The sequence below is a fragment of the Struthio camelus genome, chromosome 2, assembly GCF_040807025.1.
Source record: "Struthio camelus isolate bStrCam1 chromosome 2, bStrCam1.hap1, whole genome shotgun sequence".
In the NCBI taxonomy this organism is placed as follows: Eukaryota; Metazoa; Chordata; class Aves; order Struthioniformes; family Struthionidae; genus Struthio; species Struthio camelus.
This window is the reverse complement of record NC_090943.1, coordinates 138,239,529-138,258,711: the sequence shown is the minus strand read 5'-3', so window position 1 is coordinate 138,258,711 and position 19,183 is coordinate 138,239,529. Positions and strand designations below refer to the sequence as shown.

The window sequence follows — 19,183 nt, the reverse complement described above, 5'->3', positions numbered from 1 at the left end:
ATAAGACCCCTGGATCCTTCTCTTCCTTCAGGTTAAACAATCCCAGCTCTCGTCACGTCTCATGAGGCCAAGAGAGGCTATGAGTGTATATAGTGCATGTGTATATATGTGTGTGTATCTATATTTATCTACCCATATCTATCTATATATATAGTTTGAGCATTTAAGATAAAAAGTTAAAAATGACGATTGTCAGTATTTTCAGTTGCTAAGCATTATTAAAGTTTCACACTTCCTGGAAATAACAGATGCAGGTGGGAGGGTCTCTGACTGTTGGGAATGCTTTCTTAGGATAGTTTGATTTTTGGCCTGTCAGTTAAAAGCACTTTATATGAGAAGTGTGACAGAGACACACCTGCTCTCTATGTTGAGTATGTTTATGTGTAAAATTAAACTACTCCAGCAGTTTCTCTGCCCTAACCTGAAGTCTTCTCAGAAGCCTGCATATAGGTTGCAGCCGACTTACATGTATGCTTCACCTTGAATACACATGACAAGCTGCTAAGCTTTCTCATTCCTTCACAAGACTAACATGTACATTCACGTCAAGATTTTGAAAAATTGAGAGCCCCCTTAAACACTACCATTAGAAAATTTCCAAAAATAACCTCTAAATTATTGCTAACACTCCTAATAATGCTTAATGTGCAGACATTTGCATTCTTGTAAGCTGGCCTTTTTTATTTCTGTTGAAAAAATGGATCCATTTGAATTAACTTTACTTTTGTAAGTCTGGATAGGTCTGTGTTCTTTTGAAAATAAAGATTGTGTTTCCCTCCAGTCCTATGAATCTTATTCAAGGGAAAGCTATTAAATTGATGGACCTCTTAAAGGTTATCAGATTACATCTGTTTGGCACTTTTTTTTCCCCTCTCATACTTGCCTTAACACCTGGAACATTTTTAAAGCTAGCAAAAGCTGTTTTGTCATTTTAACAAATTTAACATTTGTAAGCTTTAGTTTTTAAAAAAGATTCAAAACATGCATTGCACAAAAACTTACCAATCTTTGATTTAATCTCTTATTTTCCTCTTCTTTCAACTGCAAAGTCTGAAAGAAAATCATGTTATCTGATGAATCGATTAATGTCTTTTACGATATAAACATCTAAATAAGTGTTTTGATATGACCAGAGCCACACTGACTACTTATACGATATACATATTTACTATACTGTTCAAAGTTCCAAAACAATATCAAAACATCTTTTGAACAAAGACGCACAGAAAGTTAGAAGTCCAGCAACTATCAAAGTGCTGCCAAGCCCACTGCTAAACCACACTTACCTCCATACTCATCCTTCTCTAACTGGAGAGGAGAAAAAAAAAAAAAAAACACTATCCACTGGTAAACCAGCAGCAGCAATTTAAGATATTACTGTCTTATAGCTGCTAGCTACTATTCCTCACAAATCCTTGACACAAACAGTGTGTCCTCACAACCCCCTCACAAACAATGATACATTTTAACAGACAACATTCAATGTCCTCCTCCTGATCACAGACTTTGGACTAACGGATCCTTGAACTACAACCTAAAGACTGAAACTCCTTTAAGTTCAACTTGAAGTAGTACGAAAAAGGCAACCAGAATGGAGCTAGACACCACGGGAAATATGACTGGCCTGTTAGAATCTGAAAGATTTCAGTGCATCTGCTGCAGCTTAGTCTAGCCTTTACTCTGAATGTACGTTGCAAGCTATGCTCCAAATACAAGCGTACAAAATACGCTTTAATTAAATTAAACTAAGGCATACTTGGGGGGTGTACATGAAAATTTACAATTCTTGTCTGTACATTATTTTTAATAAGTACATAGCATAGGAGAAGAGCAGTAACTTAAAAGGAACTTGTAATTTTAAGAACATTTATAACAGTGCATTTATTTATTTTTTTTTCCAGAAGTAGTACTATCAAGATATAATGCGTCCAAGCTAGAATTAAAACAATCTAACTAGTAACAGCCTAAGAGTGGAAATTACCTGTTTGCAAAAGAAACAGGCACCTCAATCTCAATTCCTGTCCAATTGGTTTAGATACCTTGATTTGAAAAGTTAAAAAAATTATTATTTTTTTTTTTTGCTACATAAATTCCCATGGATCAACGACCACTAAGAAGAAATATTAGACCTGACTTATTTATACTAAAGTCTACATAAACACAAAATAAAGTATAAACGGGCTTTAACCTAGGCCCAGTATAGTGTGTTAACAATCATTTTGAATGACTTCAATCAATTACATTGATCTAAAATAAGTGGAGAAAAAAAGCGCATTATTTGGAAAGAGGCAAATCTTGCAGATGCTGCATTGCACCAGAGTACATTACAACTAACCGCAGCATTACATACACACACCCCTTTATAAGTACTTAATTGCAATGCTTAATCTCACAGATGAACTACTCACTCTTTCTAACAACATTATCCTCTGCTTTTCTTCAGACATATGGACATTTTCACTAAAAGACAAAAAAAGAACATACATAGGTTAAAAATTAATTCTTCATATTCACAAATTTTTTCCTCTCATTCACGCACAGATGAATGTCACGTATTTGCTAGTACAATAGGGAGCTTAATTGTAAAGAAGGAGCTCGCAGAGTAGTTTGCATCCCAATATCCTATTCTTTACTGGCTAAGGAAAGGCATTATGATCAGGAAAGTAGCATTTGGGAGGAGGGGGGCACACAAAGGGGATAACAAACAGTACAGAAAGATACCTTGATTTAAGAATCAGCATAGACTTTCCTGACAGAACCTTTTTTACAGAAGAGTTCCTTTGCTGGAAGAGGTCAGTCAATTTTCAGTCACTGATAAATAGTTTATGAAGTTACATAGGGACACTTCTGCATATTTGCAGTATTTTCAAAACATCAGTATGCTTTCCTTTCAGCATGCAATAAAAATTTGCATGTGGTATTGGTGGGTCATTCAAAGATGCAGCCAATTTCTGCATGTAAGTGTTTTCATGAGGCTAAAGCCCCCTTTAATCGTATTAGAGGTGGAACAGAGTTAATCTGGCATTCTAAGCCTCTCTTTCATTCAAACTTACAGAAATGTTACAGGACTGCCAGTTCTGAATCCTAAATTAGACAGCTATTTTAAGAAGTCTCAGATACAAGGGGAAATAAGACTATATGAACTCTTTTTTTTTTTTCCCCCCTTTCTCTTTTTTCCTTCTTCTAGGTAAAATTACAAGATCTGTCTTTCCCAAAGTGTCTAATTGCAGTGAAGTAAACAGCAAGCTCACTTCATTCTAGTCATTCAGGATAACATGACTCAACCTACAATATTCATAAAGTTATCAAATGAATTAGAAAGTTTTAACGCTCCAAGTGGGATTAAGTGAGGAAGGGAAATCTGACAAAGCAGTTATAATTTACAGATTAAAAACTACCAGAAAACTACTGCAATTATATAAAAGCATAAAATAAAACATTCCGTGTGATTACTAGTATTTAGAAATATCCTGCAGTTCAAACCCAAAATTTCCTTACATGCCATGATAGAAGAGGGTCTTAAAACAGGAACAGCTAGTATAAGGAAATTAAAGAAATACAAGAAGTGCCCCCAGAAGGTAGAAAGAATTCATGAATTATTAAAAATAACTAAATGTTCCCATTTTCTTAGACTACTACAGCAGAAACATATGCATAATAAAGATGTAAATTTTTTTCTAGTTTCTCCAGTTTTTCTAGAGTAAAAAATTCCCAATTGAAATGCCTTGGACAAAACTCCTTGACTATTTCTTTACCAAATTTGCTACTCGGAATCTATTCTGAATGGATTCTCCTACTGCCCTGTGCAGGATAACAGCCAAGTGTTTTCTAGTAACAAATCCTACTTTCACACATGTGTATCACACACACACACTTTGTCTTGCTCTACTCAGAAAGCACATGTAATAGACCGTGCTCATTTAGTATGGAACTTTGAAGCATAACACTGTCTGTTTGTTAAGAGAATGGTGGGAAGGGGAGGGGAAGGAATTTTAGTAGGATAGCCTCCCCTTCTCTTGGAGCATTGGAGACACTCTAATATCCAGGCACCTTTTCAGTATTACTATTAGGTACATCTAAATCAAGAATCAAGGCTCTGACCTTGAATTACATTTCTGTGGAAGTCAACATGTAAAAGAAAAAAGAAGAAAAAAAGGCACAAAATATGCCTACAGTAGGTTGGTTTGCTGAGACTGAACACCCGACAGCTTTGTACCACTCAAAATTATTTTAAGTTCAGAAGAGTTCAAACCCAAGCACATTACATGCTTATAGTGATGTAACAGATCAGATCACTGTCTATTAGCATTACGTGCAGTGTCACTGTTTACTGTGCAAGGCATTATCTGCCAGCACCCATGCACAGTGCCACTGTAGGGCACCCAAAATATGGAACAGAGCCAAGTGGGTGATTGTGACAATGCTCCAGCAGGTCCCTCTGCTCTCTGGCATCACCTCTATATTTCAAGCTTTACTTCGACTGCTGTCTGTAAACCAGCTCCTGCCACGTACCTCAGTGGCATCAACAGTTAGAAAAGTGTGATACCTGCATAATGATAATATTTAAATCTGTCGTATATCCCAAACACATTCTAGAGTCCTCAAAGAATCAATTTTAAGTGAAAAGTTTAGTTATGAAGGTTGTGTTGCTTGCTCGCCCTGGGTGTTTCCCCTCACATAAGGGTTTCCATTGCAGAGGTCTTCTGATCCAGCCCCATCACCATTTTCTAGTAAGTCTCATTAAGTACCTCATGACTAACAGTGCTGTTTCAGAGATGTTATATAAATAAAAGGAGGACATACACCTGCTCTCTCTCTCTGCCATGAGAAAAAACACCAATTCATCAAGGCTACTGTTTTGAATCCAGACGATTCATCTTAATTGCTATCAAGGATAACTATCTCCACTTCCCATTCATCATCTCATTTTTAGTATCTACAGCAATAGTGTACACAGAAGAGCAAAGATTATATGTCTACTTTTTTTAAAGTATGACTTAGCTGCTGTTAAAGTGATATGCCAATAACATGCAACCATATAATAGCTTATCCTAGGCTAGTATGATTCCTTTTCTCCCACTCAGTTTACATTTCACATACTTAGGTTTATGTTTTCATTTTATAACTGTGGGGCCAAGTGTCATCTCTAATTTTAACTACTTCTAAGTCACTAAAGCATTCACAATGACTGTGACACTATAATTGTATAGATGCATTTAAAAGAATATTTTTAGCAAGAACAGAGGAGTAAGGAGTATTAAACATACCCATTTGTATTTTAAACCATTCAACAGTACATATATCTAAAGAATCAGAGTATTCTTTCTGTATTTTTACTACAATGCCCCATACTTACTGCACAGCCATCATGCTGGTTTCCATTGTGGAGTCCATCCTCCCTTCAGCTGTAAGGTCAGAAACCAATCTCTCTGTGTCCATGGGAACATCAGGCGCACAGGCTCCACAAGCTTCCGAAGTTGCTAAGTAGGCTGAAGGAGTAAAATTACTGCTTCTCAGCTTGTTAACTTCTTCTTCAAGCTGCTTCTTCTCCTCAAGTAAACGAGCTCGATCTTCAGAAAGTGTTTCGATCAAATCTATGACAAGAGTAAATATATGTATACATATAAACATACAGTAGTGCCAAGGATCAAAAATAATCCAAAGTAAATGAAATTGTCCTGTTAGAAAAGACAAACACTTTTTTTTTTTTTTTTTTTTTTAAGAACTTTGCTTACCCTTATCTTTTTCTTGCTGTTGTGTTAGTGATTTTAGTTTGTCACTAAGATCATTTATTATGTTTTCTTTTTTCATCTTTTCTCTTGCCAAAACAGTGTTAAAATTTGTCTGAAAACAAAAAGAAGTATTACTGAAACAAGAAACGTGTAGTATAAATGGAATGCAAAATACATCAGTAGAAAGAGAAACACAGAAAATTTATTACACATTTCAGTTTCCTGAACAATAATTATACAGAAGGAAGTAAACTAGTTTACATACTCCTTTGGAAAAAGATACTTGGTCCGGATACTTTGTTTTGAGGATTCTCTAACAACTGTGTTTAATTTTTATCTCTACTGTCCCTCTCCCCCCTCCCTGCCCTTATAAATAAATGTAATACTATTATAAACAAACCATCATTAAAAATATTCTTTACTGGCAAGGCGTATTAACACAATCGGTCACATTCCAATTAACGTATCAAAACTGCATGTGGTATAGTAAAAACTTAATATTGGGATGAAGATGGATATTAAAATATACCTACACTGCACCAAGGTGTGTAATATTAAACAAAAAAACATTATTAATGCAGAATAATATACTAGATTCTGAATTAGAAAGATTAAGTTATGCATTAATATCTTGCTGAACAATTAATATAGAAATCATATAGAATTTCAGCTAATTAGCCTCAGTCACTTTTAACATAACAGAGACTAGTATATTCTTCTTCTGATGCATCTTTCTGCTTTTTGAATCGCTCTGCTAACCAGTATGCCTTCATCCCATTTAACCCTAAACTTCTGCTGAAGAGACAAACTGAAGAGACGGATACAAATTAACAGATATCTATTAAAAAAAGGTATTGGAAATTATAATTTCACTTTCTTGTGAATTTTATGAGCCAGTCATGACCTTGACTGGTTTTAGATGCTCTATGCCTATCATCTCTCAGTCTTAAATGGCAAACTTTGTGGCAGGCTACACATCTTACATACTGCAGAGCAGACTTTCGTAAACGCCTACATAACAAAACTAACATGCACTATGAGAATCAAGACACCTCTAAATTTACTGAGGCAAAAACTACATCAAGGGGAAAGTTAAATACCCCAAATTTTAAACCACCAGCAAAGCCAGTTCAGTAAGTCTTCAGCACTGATTGCTGCACGTTTTTTAAACAAACAGAAGGTTCTACGTTTCATTGGAAATTCATGTTTATACCTCAGAACCTTCCTTGCCATGCTCCGCTGCTATTCAAGCATAGTATCAGATAACGAGAAGTATTAGATAATGAGAAAAAGAGCATACTATGGCGGATTCCAATGAGGAAAAAAGTTACAGTTAATAATATATAAAACATTCCCTATTAGATTTATTAGGTAAGGCCCACTTCAGTATAAATATGTCTACAGTCTAAGATTTACAAAAATATTCCTTTCTTTTTGACAGTCCAGTTTTCTGCTCTCTGTGCCAAGTAATTCACCAACATGGTTCATTACTGCACTGCCTTTCTATCCTTATCTGATCCCATGTTAGCTGAAGTAGAAATGTTTAAAACAGAAAATCCCTTCTTACTCTTTAAATGCAAAGCTGTAGATAATAGCTGTTACTTAGAGGGGATTAATTTTGGAACTGAACCCTCATCTACGAAATCTCAGAGATTCAAGATGGTTTGAAAGGAAGAAATACGCAGATAGAGATATAATTATTATTAATCCAGAGTATGATTTGATATCTAAGTGATGGGTTCACAGAGATATTTCTAAGTTTACAAAGAAATAGAACATTTGCTTTGCCTCAAACTCCATCTGTTTAGGCTAACAAAGTTTAAAAAACATTAAGTAGCATTCCAAGTCATTCAGTATTTCAAGGAATTTGTACTTCTGGGCAACACAAAACAAATCATTAACTCAAATTATACTTAACCAATATCTTGTTGGAGTTCAGTTAAAAAACAGGTAAGAGTTTACAACACCAGCTTAACATGATAAGGAAAAGCAACAAAATAACACTAAAAAAAATTCAGACTGCTCTGCTTACACAAATTCAAAATTTTTGTAAGTCTTGGATTCTACTAATGCATCATACCCTAGCTCCAGATAATAACGTAAATTCAGTGAGTAGAAGTGTTACTTAGCAAAAGAAAGCATGCAACTGCAAAACGGGAGAGCACATTATTCTTATGGGAGCATAAGTAATGAAAAGAACCAGCTTTACCTGCTGTTCTGCAGTTAGCGATGTTCTAATATTTTGCATTTCTTCATTCTTTCTTTTCTCTTGCTCTTCAAGTTGCTCCAAGAACTTCATTTTTTCTTCTTGAAGCTTTTCTTGAAGTTCAGCAACCAAGCTTGATTCAGTAGATGATACAGTAGGAGGACTTATTAAAAAAAAAAAAAGTTTAGTCTTTAAATTTGCAGCATACACAGAGTCCCATTCTACATAAATACACAAACTTAAAAGTCAGAAGTCAATTTTGAGATTTTTTTCTACATTATTTAATTAATACTATATTGTAATAAAGTTATTGCTAATCTTCAATTCTACTTTTTAACAGTGTGCATCTCACCAAATTCTTACTCTTGGGCATTCTGTTTCCTACTGTGCTACGCTGGCTGTAACTTTGAAGTTTTGTTTGTCAAAGGTGGAATTCTTGTTTTTATTTCTCTAACATAATACAAGGAATAAAAAGCAGCAAACAAATAACAGGTCAACTCCCTGCAGATTCTCAGTACGTCTAAATGCAAAGCGTCCAGAACTCTCATGATTCAGCAATTCAGCAGCAAATCTGATAGTACCGAATCCAGATGGGAAAACTCAAGATTGAGCTGCAGAATTTGGAGAATAGTCATAACTATCATAAAGAAATGGAAGCATCAACAGCCCCCGAGGCAGGAAGGATAACAACAATCAAAGCTCTTGAAAAAGACAATCAGCCAAATATTTTCCATCGCCGAACCCAAAACATCATCCTCCTTCTGCATTTCGGCCTGGGTCACCAAGAACCACCATTACGGAACACTGAGATAGACAAATTCCTTTGCTGGACAACTTTTGTTAAAGCCCGTAATATTTTAATTTTTTGTTGTTCCTCTACACTGGAAATACCTTTTACTAAAAGAAAAGGCCTCAAAACCTAACTCCCCATCTATGTACATACGGGTCAATGGATTTCTCTAGTCAAAGTAGTCTGGAGGTACTGTCCCACAATATTAGGTAGACTGTGCCAAATCAAAACATGACATGTCATGACACCAACACCTACAAGCACAATTTCTAATGCTAAAAATGCTCCAAGATTTCTTCTTGCTTCATAATGCAAAACTTATCTGTTAACTCTAAGGACTATAGAGCTTCAGAGACACCAGAAAAATTCAGCATTGAGAATATGAAAGAAGAAATTCGGAGGAGGCTGGGAATGTAAGACTCCAACAGGTATAGCTGCACACTGGATAGGAGTTTGGTGACCCTTGAAACCACTAGTTCTGGCCATTTCTATAGACTCTTTTCTTTACTGTACAATCCAGATCATGCTCGTTTTCCCCACCAATTTTCCTTAACGATTTAAGGGTCAGGGATAAATTTACCAAAGGACAAATAAACAGCATGCCTGCAACTTACTTTGCAAGTAATAAAAATTCGCTCTTGCATCACTCCAGGCTGTCTGAATACTAAATTAATATATTAGCCTAACCCCAAGCCTGTTAGCTGCACTAAACCAAAGCAGGTATCCTTTGCTCACAAGTGGGCTTACTGGACTACTAACTGCCTACAAAACAATACCATAGGAAACAATACTCTTCTGTACAGGATACCAACAGACACTACTAGTTTTTAATCCTCTTAACTACATCACGTATCATGTTTACATATTTATTCTTCTGTCTCAACTACTACGGTAGTAGTGACTGGTGTCTGTCTGTCTGTGTTTTCTAGATACCGAGAACAGATTTCTTCAGTGTTTGGAGTTCCATTTGCAAGACAGTACTCTACTGCAAGAAGATCAAGGATGTATTTAGCTATACTACCACTGCTCTGCCACATGGCCGTACAGTGTATGATGCAATAGTGAAGCACTCAAATCTGGGAGAAGCTGTAAATACAAAATCCCTGAAAGCAGACTGAAGTGCACTGACTTGCAAAACAAGCTTTGAGGTTCCAGAAATTAGGAGGAAAATGAGCAGAGAATGAAACAAGCCCTGAGAAGCCAAGACATATCTCAAAATGCCACTGAGAAAGCATCTTTGTGATAAAATAAATTCCAATTAATAAATTAAGCCTAGCTATGAGAGAAAGTGTGCACACACACTATGTAGGTGCTTCATCGCTGACAGTGGTCTAATGGAAATGGCTGGACAATACCAAGGCTGGAATACACCAAGGCAATCCTTGAGTTCACAATGCAGTTAAGATTCTGATTCTGCTTAAAACATTCTTTAAAGTGTTATAAACACATTTTTTAACTAACCAGCAAAAAGGGGCTGCTTAATTAATTAATCATTGCATAAGGATTAATTAATTAATCATTGCAAAAATTGTATTTTCCAGTTACTCTTGTGGACGATAGAACATACTACGTACAGAAGAAAGATTAAATAAGGAAGTTACAAATGCTTGGTAGTTTTATTCTCTTCCTTCATCATGATGGTTTCAGTTCCAGGCACCTTATAACCAAAACACACTATTTGTCATATATCAGTAATTCGTGGGTCACAAACATTTCCGTCCAGACTTTGTAGCTTCTAAAAGTATTTGTTAGATTTCATACAATTTTAAAAGTCAGATAGCCTATTTCAGTGCAATCCTCGATCCAAATGTAAACATTTATCTTCCTGTGAACGCCTTCCAGAAGGCTAGTATAACATTGCTCTCTAGAAAAGGACATTTATCTGACAAACACGTAGACCGCAGACACATGCTAAGTAAAAGTTGTTTTGTACCATTACAAATCAATTGCTAAAGAACAACTCAGGGAGGATAACAAGTCACCTGTAGTTACTAACGTAGCTTGGGGATTTAAGAACTCAAAAACCAAACAGCTAGTTAGTGATTTTGAGATATTAAGACAGACTCAAAAAACAAATAAATGCCCTCTGGGTATAAAACACATCACTTCTTTATTCCTAGAAAGAACAAGCCTAACAACAGGTTAAAGCCGTTAAGAATAGCCTTAGGAGGAAAGCAGAAACATGCATTTTAAGGTCACACTATGAAAATTATCTAATAGAACTCAAAACACTTCCTCAGACTGAAGTAAATGACCTTTCTTTTAAATACATTACCTGTTTTTATCCAGTTTGGATAGGAATACACACAGTCGCGTTCAGAAGTTGTTCAAACTTAAAGCAGACTATTTTTTGTAAAAGCCTGAGCACAATAGCTACCCCTTTTTCTTCTATGCCAAAATTTTAAAGCTTCTACAAAACAGTGAATATACATGAATAAAAGCAAAAGAAAACTAGGCATGATTTATTTTTTCCCTCCTTATTTCACTCCATTTCGTTAAATTGGGAAGCGGATTTTTTTTTTTTTTTAAACTTAAGATCAAAAAAAGTTTTAATTTCACTATATGCCAATCACTGAATGCCACCTCTAAAAACATTATTTTAAAGTCTTTTTTTTTTTTGCATACGTTCACATGTGAAAATATATCAGACACTGATACAACGTCATATAAGTATGTTAGCATATCAAAATCCTAATAAAGTTGATATTTCAAATCTCCTTTGCACTACAGAGGTGAATTGCATGCACGTGTTGCATTCCCTGTGTAATTTCTCCCCATGTTTTTTTTCTTTTTTTTTTAAACTTTTTTATATTACTGCAATGTTTGGAGTGCATTCATGTACATCTGCATTCATGCTCTGCACTAGTTGCTTTTACGTCCACCTCTATTGCTCTTTTCTTATTTCACGTATCTGACATACCCAGAACAAAATATTTTATTTATGTATTGTACAAACAAGATCTATCCTTGGCGTTTCCAAATGCTACAAGAAAAGTAATGACAAGTTTAGGCATTTCAAGCTAGAATATTGTTTCTAAGTAGTAGTCACACATACAGCAGAAGAGTTACTTCTTGTATCTCCACTGCACAATACCATAATTACTTGGCAGATAGGCATTATGAACCAATAAATAGGTAAGATATGAGAAATAAGGAGGAGTAATTCTGAGCCTTTATGGCAAGGAAAAAATAGGATTTTTTTTTTAGAATGGAAAAAAAGTAATACTGTAAAAATTAATTGACCAAAGAAAAAGGATGACGTTAGGATGTTCTTTAAAAAAATTGTGCCCAACTGTTTTTACATAACTTTACAAAGCTCAGACTGAAGATTCTAGAGAGTAAACCCACGGCAGCTAAAGTGACTCTAAGTCCCAGTCCCAGCTGCCACGGCACGATTCTCAGTTGGTCACGTATTTCCCCACGCTTTCTTCATACCAGCATTAGCACCCACAAGAGTTATGGTTAGCCAGTAATAAAGTTACCAGCCTAAAAGCTAGCTACTGCATGCTCACACAAGTGCTAGAGCCAGAGCAAAGGATGCGACAGGAAAGAGAGGCTAAATCTGAATTTAGAGCAACATATTACTACAGAAACACTCTGTCAGTGTAACATTACAAGACTGAAATATTATAAAACCTTTATTATTAGTGTCCAAAGCAATATCATGTAAGATGTTTAAGATCTTTGACATTACCTACTGATACAGAAATATCACTACCTATAAAAGTGAAATTGCTTGAAACTTAATATAAAAACCAAAATAGGTAAGTACTATCACAAATATAGTGAGATTTTACTTACTGTATATTTTAACATGAATATACTAAATTAATTATTTTTAGATTACTATGAAAACACAGCAACTTAATTCTTACAGTACCTCTGATTTACTTGCATCTCAAGTTGTCGTATTTTTTCCAAAAGCCCTTTTTCAGCAGCTTCCCTCTGTAATTCAAATTCTTTACAAGCAATTTGTACTGCATCCTCTTTTTCACAATTGAGCTTCTGAATGAGAAACTGCCTGTCTTGTTCTTGGTTAGATACTAAGAGTTCTTTCTCTTCCTTAAGCTTATGGATAATAGCTTCATATTTTTCCTGCTGCTCACAGAGAGCCATTTTTTCTGTTTTTGCCTTTTCTAGGGCACTCACTTCCAACTCTAACTTACTTTGTAGTTCCGTTATTTGCTCTGAAAGTCTTTTTTCTGCTTCAGAAGTTTTCTGATGTAAAAATGTTACTTTGCTTAATTCAGTCCTAAGCAATTTTGACTCCTCTTCATGTCTGTCCACTAGCTCAGAAATGCACTCATCCTTCTCAATTGTCATCAGAGTTCTTAGTTCTGATAAGCCCACTTGATATTCATCATTATTAACTTGTATCTTATTGTTTAACTTATCTATCTCCTTTCTTAAGCTTTCTGTTTCCTTATCAATCAGAGATTTTAAGGTCTCTTGTTGCTGGTTTCTACTTTCTTCCAAAAGTAGCCTCATTTCATCAGTTTCTGCCTCTTTCAGTGCAAGTTCAACTTCTAACTTGCACCTCAAATCAGACAGATCTGAAACTTTGAGTTTTAATTCCTCTACCTGTTGTTGTTTCTCTTGGACAACTGCTGCATGAGATTCCTGCATTTGTTCAAGTCTGTGCTGGTTCTCTTTTTTTAACTTATCTAAACAGTCCTTATGCTCAGCTATTATCTTCTCAAATTCCTGTAAATGCCTGGCTTGCAGGTTATTTTCCAGTTCTTTTAAATGGCTTTGCTCTAAACTCTGGAGTTCTGCCCTCAAAAGTTGTAGTTTTTCATCATTTTCAACATGAAGTTTCTTCAAGTCTTCAAGTACTATTTCACGTGACTGCCTAAGTTCTTTAATTTCACAATTTTGCGTCTTCATTTGGCATTCCAATTCAAGCAATTTCTGATCTTTTTCGTTCTGAAGGCAAACGACAGCTTCTTTTTCATTTTTCACGATTGCAAATTCATTATTCTTATTCTGAATAACTTCTTCAAGGCCTAATAAGTCACTTTTTAACTTTCTAATCTTTTTCTGGTTTTCTTCACCATCCTCCAGTAATTTATTCATTTTAGTTTCATATTCACTTTTCAAAGATTGCAATTCTTTTTGATGCTGATCTTTTAGTGTTTTTTCAAGTGAAAGTTTTACCTTCTCAATAACATTTACTATTTCTGATGAAGTGCATTTTAAAGAATTAGAAAAGTCACACTGTTCTTTTTGTACAAGTGTCCTAAAGTGGCATAGATCTTCTTTTATACCTCTTAAATGTACCTTTGAATCTTGAGCAATAATCCTACACTTCTCCATGCAAACACTGAGAGATGCATTTTCTACCGAAACGTCCTTTACACAAGAACTTGTATCTTGCATACGTCTGCTATCTATTGCATTGATAACTGAAGAATAAAGAGATTCCACCATCATTTCTGGACTCTGTGGATCACTTATGATATTAGGAGACATTGGATTTTCCTCTATTACAAATTCATTCACTGCTGACATAAAATCAGATTCTGGACTTTCCGCCAATGAATCCAAGTCTAATGATCCTTGCTTAAGAGCTTGCTCCAAGTTGGGATGGGCAATTGTTTCAAAATCAAATGTATGAGCATCAATGCTATCTGGAGACAATTCCTCTAGTGGAGCTGGGGGACACACAGGAGGACACAGGGGACCCTGAAGACTGAGTGATGGAGGAGTTCTAGAAGAGGTAGCAAGTGTTGTTCCTGCTGCACTTTCCATCCGTGGTGTAGTAGCAGATTGTGGCGATGCTTGACTATTGGAGGCCTACAAGTTGTAAAACAGGAAACAAATATTTAACAAAGTGATTGGCAAAAGCGTTAGCATTTTAAGTTGTTTAAAAATTATCAGGCAAAACTAAAAAGAAAAGTCAGGCCTATTAACCAAAACTGTCCAAAATAAGACTAAAATTTAACTAAAAGTAAGATGAAGAAACTAGATTCTCAAAAATAAGTTTCATAAAAAGGACTGTTTGTAAATATTAAGTACAAAAATCCTATATAAATTACATATGATATTCTAAAGGACTGAAATGTAAATTCAGATGATACAAAAACATTGAAGCAACATACTAGCCAAAAACAGACAGCCTTTGTTTTCTAACAGCCTATTTAAACTGTTTTTCCTGATAATACTGTTGGTAAAATATTTTTATTTTACTGCTGCTGTTTAGTATTGTTGTTAAAAATAATCAGTGTAATGTAAAAGTCACTATTAATATGAATATTAAAGAAAGTTCAAAAAAAAAGTTCTACTGTAACAAAACTGTTTTCTACTAACATGGACATCAAGACCATGCATGTAAACTGTTCTTCCTTTTCAAAAGTGTAAAATAACTCAGCAATAAGGATCAACAGCTGTACGGACAGCATAAAGAGATGGACAGTAGAACGAAGGGCACATTCTAATTAAAAGTAATGTTCTGACTCTTCAGAACTTAGGAGGTCCCAGTTTTGGTGGATTCCCCATCCCTGTACACACACTATTCCTGTCTCCTCCAATTTGTGTTGTTTTATATAAACACTGGATACTGTCAAGCCTGATTATGTAGTCCCAGGCCTTTCACTCCTGCACTGGAAGGCTAAGAGTTAGATTAACCATCCAAATCAAATGAGTAATAGCAGTATATAAAACAGCACAAAGATTATGTAAGCTTCTCCATCTTGACAGAACTATTTCCAGGTAACCCTGAGTAGCTCTAGCGCTTTTGATACCTAAAAGGCTGAAAACTTACTTTCTTCATGTGAATCTTCTAAATAATTTGGATAGACAGATAATATATTAAAATCTCATTATCACTAGTTCTTGTTCAGTAAGAACTCCAGAATTATAAAACAAGAGTTCAGATCTTACTGTACATTCTGCTGTAAATAGTAGATTTATGCAGTGCTTGAAGACAAATCTTAGCTATTTCCCAAAAATCTTACAGAAACATGAGTGCTCTTCTACACTGTCAAGGAATATGTAAGTTAAGTGAATTCAGTTAAAGTATGATTTATAATAGTTAGTGTTATAACTGCAGGCCAATGGATGAAAGTTACTTACTTTTATGCACTTGAAATTCAGAAAAGCACAAGAGTTTGAAAATTACAAAACACAGGCTGTTTATACAGATTGTTAAAATCAATCTCAGTAAGGTTTTAAAGCTTCTCAAACTTTTTGAATACTACTGAAATCCAACTTAACTTGCGTTATACTTCATCTATAGATTATACTTTAGTTATAGATTTTCATACCTTTCTTTCTGATAGATCTAACATAATAAATTTACCGCTTGCAGCTTTGCTTGCTAGGAGAACTCAAGCAGCAATTAAAGTCTTCCTCCTTTACTATCTTCACATTACCAGAACTAGGAACGAATGGTCAACCTGCACTACCTTATGTTATTAGCTAACAAGTACAACAGGGAATATCAAATCCCTAATGCTAACATTAATAGAATCTGCAGAATCTTAGGAAAAAAAAAAAGTAAACTGTAAGCTTCAAGTGCAGAACACATCCCAGGGGAAGTCATAAGAAGCCAGATACAGCCTCACTTTCCACCACTATCAACTTATAATAGGATGGATAGCAAAGCATTTTTCCCCTCAAGAAAACAACAGTGAAATATACACAGTTTAAATACATAAAGTATCTATGACAGAGATGGACAGGCAGGAGCAGGATCATCAGGATCACAAACTGTAGATGTGTTGGCTTTTCGGAATGAATATGGGTTCTGAAAGATCTCAGATGCGGTATCTTTAAGACCAGACGTCAACTTTTTTTTTTTTTTTTTTGTCCTTCATCCTTGAAGGACTTGTTTCATTTTACCTCTCTGCAGAATCTGACCAACATAAAAATTGTTCCTGAAGGCTCACCAGAATATTTGCAATAAAGTACATAAGGTGTTCAGTTTCAAAGTGCTAGAGAGCTTTCAGAACAGTGATCTGTTCTGAAAAACCTATCTCCTTCAGCTTACAATCACGATGATCCTGCTCTTGCTTCTCTGTTTTCCAGACCATACATATAGTCTCCACGCATTTCAGTTGTGTGCATCTCTTGAACTACTACTCTCCTCTAGTACATTAATTTTTAGGGAATAAACTTTTGCTATCCACTGTACTCAGTTACTTCATTTGAGACTGACAACGGTTAGCGGAGCAGGGCAATGAACAGTCAGGAACAGAACTCTGAAACAACAGATAGAAGTGACAGATACCAGATTGCTGATGTATAAATAGCTAACTTTTGTTTTCTCAATCTTTCACAAATTGCTGCTATGCAAAAAGGGATCCTGTCCTTCTCTGTCCAAAATGTGTTTTCTTAATGGGGACACAGAGTGACTAACAGAGTACTGAACAGAGACTTAGGAAGAATCTATTTCCAGCTCTGACACTCATCCAAACAGTGAGCTGCGTATATACCTCACCTCCATTAGCCTTTGCATCTCTATTTATGGAAGTTAGTCGTATAGTGATTTTGAACTCTAATGATGAAAACTGCCACTTTTTCTTCATTATATCCAACATAGTCTTTAGTCACTGAAAATGAGCAGAGCACGTAAGGGACAGAAAAGAAACTTACAGGGAAATGCTGTTTTTGATAAAGGTAGAATTAGTTCATATCTAAATGTTTCCCTTGGATTAAATTTCAGCTTATTTCTCTATGAGAACATTTAAAAGAATGTGTAGAAGTACATAGTATACACTGATAAGTGCCTGGATTCAAAGCATATATGCTTTAAGAGTCAAGTAGTTAATATTGATTAACCAAAGCTTTCTTTAGTAGTAATGGCATCACAGATGTTAGTAAGCACATTAAAAAAAAATCACTTCAAAGACTGTGAACATGAGGCAGTCATACAGAAAGCCACAAAGAAAGGAAAGATGGTATCTGGTTTTTGGCATGCTTGTAAGATGGTATCAGAAGGTAGAGAATAAGGGCATACTATGAAAAGAAAAAAGACCATCACTGTGTGCAGCAACACTCTACTGAGCATAGTTCCCTCCCAGCTAGGGAGGATAATGAATTTCATAGTTCTGCAGTGGCTATTGCGAGCTGAGGCTCCAGTTAGATTACTGCCTAGTGAAGAGTAAAACCTCACATTTTGAGGAGTTCAAACTATGCGGAAGACTTTGTTTACTACTGCCTGCTTTCCTAAAAACCTGGTGCCTGCCACGAAGCCTATCTACAATCTACAGGCAACAATGTATGCATACATCATACAGTAACTCTTGCGTTCACAAAGGAAAAGGAGTCAAGAGCAAACAAGAAAAAAAAAGGCAGAGAGAGGGGAGCAGAATTAATCATCAAGTCCTGAAATGCTGATGCACTGATTGCCTTATTCTAGTTATGTTACTGTGGTTAACTTATAGTCAGGGAATAGGAAAATTCTTTGAAGGATTATGAACAGTGCTGGATTTTGAACTCGACTATAACAAATGGTATTCATAATCTCATTTGAAAAGTCAGCTTCTCTTACAAGGGCAGCTTTCAATACCACACTATTGCATACGTTAATTACCTACTAACAGTAGAGAAAACTTAATCATCTTACATTACTCCTACAGCACCAACTTTCTGCTGGATATCTTTAATCCAGTCACTGATCTACTTAAACTTTGTCTGTATTATGGAAATGAGAGGGTACAGCAGTTGCTTTGGTGCGAGAACACTAAAACACACAGAATAAGCAGAAAGCATTAAAAGGGAAATCAAATTCCAAAGAAATTACAAATTAAAAATGAAGTTACTGTTCTTTAATTACTCTGATGTAATACTAAAGTCAGATAAAGCAGCATACTATGATTAATGTTCTATGAACCAGAAAGCTGAAGTAAAGAGTTAAGAGGACACTAAAAAACTACTAGCATCCTCAGTACAGTACGTTAGATAAGACAGCTCCAGGGCCACACAGAAAACCAAAGTCTGCATCTCCTGTTTTACTTGCACTTTGCTCATTTGTCTGCAGCCTCAGCTTTCTTCTCCTGCCCAAAGCAAGAAAAAAACAAAAACAAACAAACAAAAAAACAAACATCCACACATCACACACCCCAAATCCCCCAATTTAGAGAATCAGGCTTCTGCTGCCACCAGTATGGAAAGGGAGGCTGGGGCCGAAGGGCTTCCTTGGGCAGGTACAGGAGCAACATTCTGCTACATAAGCAAGGCCTCCTGCCTGCACAGTCCCTTCCAACTCTGTGACAAGCTGGGCAGACTTGAGTAAAAGTAGTATATTTTAAAAAATACCTTCTAGACCATTTACAGAACAAAGCGGCCAGAGAAGATCCACTAGTTTCTTTCGTAATAACAAAAATAGCATCTTTGAGAGGAAAAAACCTTTCCAATAGACCTACTTGGCTCAATACAAAAAATTTCATATGAATCAGAGAGATGACATACGGAGACGGTCATTTTTAGCTAACATCATGAGCGGCCCAGCTC

At 35.6% G+C, this 19,183-nt stretch overlaps 1 protein-coding gene across 5 annotated transcripts in view; it reads right to left on the bottom strand.

The window, feature by feature from the left end:
• Window positions 1–19,183, bottom strand: part of RB1CC1 (RB1 inducible coiled-coil 1) — an 83,665-nt gene that overhangs the window by 9,011 nt on the left and 55,471 nt on the right. For all 5 annotated transcript variants that reach the window (XM_068932714.1, XM_068932713.1, XM_068932717.1 and 2 more), the window contains 6 exons: window positions 12,609–14,524; window positions 7,942–8,101; window positions 5,736–5,844; window positions 5,357–5,594; window positions 2,409–2,460; window positions 1,003–1,050 (listed from right to left, as the gene is read on the bottom strand). In XM_068932714.1, coding sequence (XP_068788815.1) covers window positions 1,003–1,050; window positions 2,409–2,460; window positions 5,357–5,594; window positions 5,736–5,844; window positions 7,942–8,101; window positions 12,609–14,524 — 2,523 coding nt within the window. The remainder of the gene's footprint in view (window positions 1–1,002; window positions 1,051–2,408; window positions 2,461–5,356; window positions 5,595–5,735; window positions 5,845–7,941; window positions 8,102–12,608; window positions 14,525–19,183) is intronic.